This window comes from Bos grunniens, chromosome 6 (assembly GCF_055505025.1).
Source record: "Bos grunniens cultivar Pamir isolate PY7600 chromosome 6, Bosgru_T2T1.0, whole genome shotgun sequence".
Taxonomy (NCBI): Eukaryota; Metazoa; Chordata; class Mammalia; order Artiodactyla; family Bovidae; genus Bos; species Bos grunniens.
In genome coordinates, this window is record NC_141170.1 from 57,848,857 (window position 1) to 57,856,873 (window position 8,017).

The 8,017-nt window shown below is 49.8% G+C and overlaps 1 protein-coding gene and 1 long non-coding RNA gene across 2 annotated transcripts; one reads left to right on the forward strand and one right to left on the reverse strand.

Moving 5' to 3' along the window:
* Nucleotides 1-821: 821 nt before the first annotated feature.
* On the reverse strand, nucleotides 822-2,535 carry LOC147370761 (uncharacterized). Its single transcript, XR_015166183.1, has 2 exons — nucleotides 2,402-2,535; nucleotides 822-1,790 (listed from the first exon to the last, which is right to left on the reverse strand). It is a non-coding gene; the product is annotated as an uncharacterized LOC147370761 (long non-coding RNA).
* On the forward strand, nucleotides 1,790-6,918 carry PHOX2B (paired like homeobox 2B). Its single transcript, XM_086407741.1, has 3 exons — nucleotides 1,790-2,618; nucleotides 3,478-3,665; nucleotides 4,653-6,918. The coding sequence occupies exons 1-3, from the start codon at nucleotides 2,378-2,380 to the stop codon at nucleotides 5,169-5,171; spliced, it is 948 nt and encodes a 315-aa protein (XP_086263867.1). The 5' UTR covers nucleotides 1,790-2,377; the 3' UTR covers nucleotides 5,172-6,918.
* Nucleotides 6,919-8,017: the final 1,099 nt, after the last annotated feature.

Here is an 8,017-nt window from a genome sequence, read left to right on the forward strand (position 1 = left end):
GAGAAGTCCAAGGGACTCGAGAAACTTGGACAATTGCAGCCTTGTGTTTGACAACCTATCCCCCGCCTCGGAGAGGGGGTTAGTAAGTTAGGGTGGGGAAAGTCTGTGTGTAGGGTCCAAAGGCGGGTGAGCACAGCCACCTCCCGGTCCAAATGTAGATTCATATTCATGAGAGCGGGATAAATAAAGACAAATCCCCACTGTAATAACACTTGGATTCGCATCCGTCTTTGCTGGCCTTTAGGTTTAGGGGACTGGAGACAGATGTTTGCATCTCTTTTCTCCTCTTGTCTGGTGACCATAAAGGAAAACCATTTAGAGCATTGCAATTTGTTTCCCGCCGCAGTAAAACCTTGTACACATTTATTTTCATTTCACCTCCGTGCACAAAAAAGTGCACAGTGGTCACCAAGGACCCTTCTTTATCAAATACGCATTGTACAACATACAACTGCAATAAAACTATCAGCCCTCCCCATAAAACTATCACCAGGCTACTCGGCGGGTCCCGCTGCCTGCACTCTCGAGAGACTTTAGTGATTCCTCACGTCCAGAGGACGCGCCATCACCTGAAACCAGCCTGAAACTCACCCAGCGGAGAAGCAGGAGGCTGGGGGACCGCTGTCCCTGTTTAATCCATTACGGCGTCCGCTGCAGTTTAGTGCGCAATAAAACACAGTGGCAGTGGAGAGCGGGCGCCCATCCACTCCCCGGCACTAGCATCGAATTAAACCACTTAGTTTGGCAAACACTGAACGCCTAAATGCCCCTATAAAGACTTTATGAGTTTGTTACTTTAATTACTGACTTGTTACAGAGCACATAAAGGGGGTAATGAATGCAATAAAACTAATTATCTACACATTTAATTCATATAAAATATCCAGGGTTTGTTTACACCACACGGCGATTCAACTAAGCATTCCTCCTCTTGTCCACCAAGAGGAAGGATTTAATGAAATAGTTTCCCTTATTCTGCTAGAGCCTAACAAACCAAATGAAAATTACCCTCCACTTAAATCATGGGGCCACCGAGGTCCACAAATCATGGCTCATTTCTTTGTCTGTGCCTCGCTGCCAGCACCCAAGAGCCTGGGGAGCTGGACAAGAAAAGTCCCCGACCTGGAGCCTGGGCATTTTAAGAGCAAGGATTTCGTTCACTGCAATCGGCAAACCTAAAGGCCAAGCAGATAGCAATCATTTTTTGGAAGCTTCCGGTCTCTAGGGAATTGTGGGCACCTGAAAAAAGTGGAGGTGGGGAGGGGGGAAGAGGCAGAGGGAGAAGACCCAAGAGGGATGGAAGAGGAGGCACATTTGGGGACACTTCATGCCCACTTGCCAGTTACACAGCGTAATGAAAACCAACAACAACACAGACCAGCAAAATGCAAACCTCACACTACTGCAGAAACACCCAGAAGTGAGCGCAAAGAAGCCATCAGTTGAGAATCCAGATGTTTCACATTCAAGAGCTTTACTCGGATGTTCTTTTGTTTTTTAAATGGCTGTGTAAGCAGAGTCTCTAGAAAAGCACATTAAACCGCGACAAGAAATGCAATTTATAAGATGCTTTCCCCCCCTTTACCAGGTGTATTTTAAAGAAATCCACTTAGCGTTCACAGAAACCCCCTTGGCCCACTTACTCTATGTTACAGGGCGCCTGAGTCTTGCCAATGTCCCAGTCTTTTATAACATTTCATGCACTTCAGGGGGTAGACTTGTTGTTAAATTGAGCGTGTAACGCTCTTACAAAACAGGTTTTCTATGACATCAAGGTTTCTTCTCCCTAACTGAGAAAGAGAGACAGAGAGAGGGAGAAGGAAGGGGGAAAACACACACACTATCTCAATTTATGCCTAAGGTATATGATCAGTTAAAAAGGCTTAAAAGCTCGGGGAAATTGGATCAGGGAGAATCGTCACCCAACTTTCATTATTTCCAAGTAGTGTGATTGAATTAAAGGGCAGGGAGCTGGTTAGAAGGGAGGATCAGGGGCTCAGTGCGTAATGGTGTGGTATTAAATTCTAATTAGAGATGCAGGAATCAATGATAGGGAGGTTGGACAGCTCAGTTCCCCAGTGCCAGCCCAATAGACGGATGAGTTATTGTCATGTAAAAAGCGCCAGCAATAAGACCAACCGCTTTGCTATTGTCCAAGTGGAAAGAGCCAAGTTTATTATGAGGACTATATGCTCTAGAGACCTCAGACAAGGCATCTCATAGGAGGCTTTTTCATAAAACTAGGCTCTGCTGGTAGTAAGGAGGCCAGTTTGGAGGCAGGCGTTGAGCTGTGCACATCTCCCCACTCCAGCCACCTTCTCCATACCCATCTTTTATTTCATTTTTCCACTTGGCTGAGCCATCCAGAGCCTTTTCAATGTATAAAATGGAATATTCTTACCTCAATTCCTCTGCCTACGAGTCCTGTATGGCCGGGATGGACACCTCGAGCTTGGCTTCAGCCTATGCTGACTTCAGTTCCTGCAGCCAGGCCAGTGGCTTCCAGTATAACCCGATAAGGACCACTTTTGGGGCCACGTCCGGCTGCCCGTCCCTCACGCCGGGATCCTGCAGCCTGGGCACCCTCAGGGACCACCAGAGCAGTCCGTACGCCGCAGGTAAGGACCGCCAGCTTTCTCCGCGGAGGAAGCTGCCTTTCCGCTTGTATATAGGAAGCCTTGATTGCATTTGAAAATGGAAATGTGTTTAGTATTTACCAAACGAAATTTGCTTACACAAATGAAAGAATTTATCACGTTAGAAGCGATTGCAGGGAGGGGTAATTCACTTACAGGGTTACACTATCCTAGTCACACCCGAACCGCCAACAAAATTATCTTAAGCTGCCAAAATGATAGGCATAATTTATTTACTTTGCGATGAGACGTAAAGCTTAGAAAATAATTAAATAACAAAGAGTAAAGCTCATTACTGGCAGTGTCTCTCTCTCTTTTTTAAAGAACCGACAGCGGCTCACACCTCTTTGCTGGTCATTTTTCTGATGATTTCTTTAATTCATTATTATTATTATTATTATTTTGCAGCGCTTTCCCCCAACTTTTGGGCCGGGTCAACTTTTGAGAATTAAAAAGTTTCCACAGTGGGAGTGTTTGGTAACTTCATCCCTGGCTTCCTAGTATTCCGATGGATGTTTTCGGAACTTTTTGCTCTCTAGCTTTCCCTCATCACAGTATTTCCCCGTCCCCGGACCTCAGCCGTCTCCAGCGCTCTATGGCAACCCACCCAAAGGCCGCTTGTGCGCGGGGGGACCCCACCTAAGCCTGGAGTTTGTGCCCCTGTTTTGGTGTATAACTAATTTGTTCGGGTCATCTCGCCAGCTCCTCTCGGCCACTCTCCCGCCCCGGTGTCGGCGGCGGCACCAGTGCCACCTGACCTTGGAGTCCCCACATTCCGACTCCAGGGTCCGCACATTCCAGACCTTTTTGCTTATACTCTGTCCCTTTTGGTGTCCTCCAGTTCCTTACAAACTCTTCACGGACCACGGCGGCCTCAACGAGAAGCGCAAGCAGCGGCGCATCCGCACCACTTTCACGAGTGCGCAGCTCAAAGAGCTGGAGAGGGTCTTCGCGGAGACGCATTACCCTGACATCTACACCCGGGAGGAGCTAGCGCTGAAGATCGACCTCACCGAGGCGCGAGTCCAGGTACGCGCTCCCGGAAACCCACCCGGCTCTGCAGCACCGCGCGGGGCAGGGGTGCAGTGCGGGAGTGTGGGCGATCCTATTGAAGGCTTGCGTTCCCGGGCCTCCTCCGAGAGGCCAAGTTCGGAGGGTCTGTGTGCGCGAGGAAGGGCTAGGGAGCGCGTTCTTGGCTATAAATTCACGGCGTCAAAGTGTTTCTCACCCCATCTAGGGCTGTACCGGCATTCAGGAGCTATGGGAGAGGCATTTCGGGGGGTAGGAAGTGCCTTGGGGGAGGAATGCAGACTTGGCTCCGTATTATAAGTATTCCGCCCCCTTCCCCCCAAATACCTCCGAACTCAAGAGCTTTTAACGGAGAGCTGTTGGCGCATAGGTATAAATTTTCCTGTGAACTGTGATTGCAGAAGATCCGCAAAGGGACTGGGATTCCATATAGTTTAAGATCCGCGCCTTACTCTAACCTTTCAGGGACGCAGGTGCACCCAAGAGCCGGCCGTGGTGCCTCTCCTGGTGAACCTACCTCCGCCCCCGCCACGTTAGCACCTCCAGGCTCAAAGGCCAGGATGGACAGCAGGCGCCAAACCCAGAGACCCCCTCACCTGTCTACCAATCAGAGTTTAACTTGAGACCTGAGGCCTAGAGGTGATGGCGAATTTGGGATGGCTCAGAAAGTAGACTGAGCAAGGGTACTTTGCCAAAATAAGGTACCATCAAAATAAGGGCTTCTATTATAGGGCCTTTCGCGGACGTGCATCCTCTTTACCCCTCCTACAAGCTACTATTTCCAGGAAGTGCCCAAGTGGTCCTAAGAGTTTCTCGAAAGATGCACCAGTCAACCAGAGGGACAGCTTCAGTGGGCTGGATGTGCGCGGGAGTATCCACGGCGCGTGCAGTTTAAAACAATCTAGAATGGAACGTGGGCTGCCTTAACTGCTTTTCTTTTCTTCTTTTTCCCCCTGTTTCACTGTCTGTCTTCTCTTCTCGGGCCAGGTGTGGTTCCAGAACCGCCGCGCCAAGTTCCGCAAGCAAGAGCGCGCGGCAGCGGCGGCAGCGGCCGCGGCCAAGAACGGCTCTTCAGGAAAGAAGTCTGACTCTTCCCGGGACGACGAGAGCAAAGAGGCCAAGAGCACCGATCCGGACAGCACTGGGGGCCCAGGCCCCAACCCCAACCCCACTCCCAGCTGCGGGGCGAGTGGCGGCGGCGGCGGCGGCGGGCCCAGCCCCGCCGGAGCCCCGGGGGCGGCGGGACCAGGGGGTCCAGGAGGCGAGCCGGGCAAGAGCGGTGCGGCGGCGGCGGCAGCGGCGGCGGCGGCGGCAGCAGCGGCGGCGGCGGCGGCAGCGGCCGGAGGCCTGGCTGCGGCCGGGGGCCCTGGACAAGGCTGGGCTCCGGGCCCCGGCCCCATCACCTCCATCCCGGATTCGCTCGGGGGTCCCTTCGCCAGCGTCCTGTCTTCGCTCCAAAGACCCAACGGTGCCAAAGCCGCCTTAGTGAAGAGCAGTATGTTCTGATCTGGGATCTGCAGCGGCGGCGGCGGCGGGAGAGCCGGGTCCCCGCGGGCGAGTGGGTGAGCTGGGTAGGCCCAAGGCTATTGTCGCTGCTGCCGTGGCTTTTCCTTTGAGAGCCTAAAGTAATCTCGATAAAAATAAAGAGAAAACGGCGTCGCCCCCATTTCAAGCCCACTCCTACTCCCTTCCTTCACCCCCAAACAAAACGAAACACCTCCCTGGCTTCGCACCTGCCTCGGGGCTGCGCGCACGGACCAGGGGGCCCCGCTTGCTGCCCGGGAGGTGTGAGCGACGCGGCTTGGACTCGGGGAGGTGGGTGGAATCTCAGGGGGCTATGTCTGCGTGTCGGTGTGTGTCCGTCTCGGGGAGTGTGTGTCTGTGGCCCGAGCAGGTGACAGGGAGAAAGACGGCTGGGAGGCCACAACCAACTCAGTGGCTTGCTTAGGGAAAGAGAAAAGTGAACAGAATTCCCCCAAATTAAAAAAAGAACGAAACAGGGAGGCAGTGACAATTAAAACAAAAACAAAAAAACCGAAAGGCTTTAAAATCCAAGGGAAAGAATACAAGGGGGAAAAGGGAAGCGGCAGCTGGCCCCATCTGAGGGCTCTGTCTCCTGAATTCCTAAATTCATCCGCACCCTCTGGACAGCACTGACTCCCCTGGGGCTCCTCTTCAGGGAGAGTAGGAAGGCCTTCCAGTCGACCCGTTTCCCCTCTTGTCCTTGGGTTCGGGCCGCTGCGGTGACGACTCGTGCAGACTGTTCCCGCGGCCAAGGTGACTGCCTCGCGCCCGCTTGCCTGCCCCAACCTCGTCAAACACCATCCCGCCAACTGCGCATCTGAACCCCTCAGCGTTCCAGTTCTCCTGAGTCTCTGCAGCCTCTCGGCCCTGAAAGATGCCCTATCCATGAAATGCCTTTTCATCCGCGAACTCCGCAAACTTTGTCACGTATCTTTCAACTCTTCCCTTTTTTTCTCTCCTGACACCCCCGCCGGCATTTTCTTCCACCAGCTTTTACTGAACTTTTTGGCACTGCTTTGGATTGGAGTCAATTGCAGTCCACTCAGCTGGCTGCAGAGAAATCTACCCAGCAAGGAAAAGAGGCGCACACAAGTTTGCAGAAGTGTCTCTGCATTTCTGTTTGATCCGAAATGGACTCACATCCTGTATGGTGGATGGACTGTATATTGATGATTCCATTCTTCGCGCAGTTTAGACATCTCTGTTGGGATTTTTAGTTTATTTTTTAAATTTTATTTTAAAAGGCACAAACTATAGATATTAGTTGAATGTTGAGGCTTTAACTTTTTTGGTGTCTTTCTACAACTGTGTTCTGTGACTCAATTGTATCGTGTTAATATCAGTACAGCCCGTCTCCTCTATGTGACCGTATAATGTTTTTCTCTTCTTGTAGTCTCTATGGTGTGTCTTTATTGAATAATAAGGTTCTCACGGGTTCAATTCCTTTGTGTTTAGAGAGACCACGGTTCAGCCAATGGTATATATTTTTGTTATCAGGTGCATGTCTGTCTGATTTCTTTTTTCTTCTTGTTGGACTATGTTTGTGAACATAAGCGTCATAAGTTATGTTTCAGATTTTCAAATTTATTTATATGTGTTATAATGAATGCTTCTATTTAAAAGGGAAATATTTCTACATGTGCATATAGTTTTCCAAGAGTGTACCATTAACTTGATTGTTGATAATAAAAACAAAAAGCAAGTCTAGCAATTGAACTATTCTGACTTCTTCTTGATTCATTTTTGTTTGTGTTTAATTAATTTAAAATTATATTATAATGATAAGGGAGGGCAGATGAAATTGTAGAAAATATCTAGAAGCCTCTGCAGCTCTGGAAACCTAGGTAGGTTGGAGAATCTAAATTCATATGGCTAAATTCAGCCATTATAAAATTTAGTGCTTGGGATAGCAGGCAGGATTCTCCTGGTCCATTTTTCTTTCTTTCCCAGCCACAGAGCACAACAGAACAGGAGGGCATTGATAGAAGTATTCAGATTAGCGCCTGGACTGATATTCTGCGGACTCTGGTAGCAGAGAAGGCAGGGCTAAGCAGGATTCTGATTCTCAACTTTGAGAAGGACTTGAAAGCGCACTGCGCAGGCGCCTTCAGGACCAGTGGCATCTGGGGAGGGCCAGGTGGTCCCCAGGTGGCCCAGCCACCTTAAGCCCTGAAAACCAAACCACTGGCAACCAGGAATACCAGAGGGTCTTTGTGTGAGCGGGGAGAGCAGCTCTGCAATGTTAGTGTGTTTGGGGAATCTACAACAACTGGAATTAGCGAGCACTTGCCTGTACCAGATTGTGTTTTCTATGTGTTATCTCACCTACCTCTCAAAATAATATCAGGAAGCAGGTGTAACTCCTATCCTTAGTTTCTTTTAGACAGGCGAGGAAGCTGAGGTGACAGAAAGGTTAACTTGCTCACGTGGTCCTAGTATACGAGTGATGGGGCCGGTCTTTGAACCCAGGATATCTGATTCCAGAGCCTGTCCATTAAACTACACCAGTGGTTCCCAAAGTGTGGTCCCTGGACCAGCAGACTCAGCATCACCTGGGAATTTATCAGATACACAAATTCTTAGATCCTATCTGAGACCTACAGAATCAGAAACCCAGCCATCTGTATTTTACAAGCCCTATAGAGAATGTGAGAACAACTGAACTACAGTATAATAAATCCAAATGGGAAGTTTCTAGAATCAGAACTACATTGGAAACAGGCCTGTTTGTGTGTAGACACTTCAATGACTCCCTTTTGGAAGGATATAATCGTCATCACAGATTCCAGATAGAATCTTGTCTCCTCTTTGGACTGTTTGGCTGGGCC

Excerpts from the sequence above, each read along its gene's own strand:
- PHOX2B (XM_086407741.1), top strand. The coding sequence starts at position 2,378 with ATGTATAAAATGGAATATTCTTACCTCAATTCCTCTGCCTACGAGTCC. Across the intron at positions 2,619-3,477 it reads GAGCAGTCCGTACGCCGCAG|TTCCTTACAAACTCTTCACG; the intron begins GTAAGGACCGCC and ends GGTGTCCTCCAG. Across the intron at positions 3,666-4,652 it reads TCACCGAGGCGCGAGTCCAG|GTGTGGTTCCAGAACCGCCG; the intron begins GTACGCGCTCCC and ends TTCTCGGGCCAG.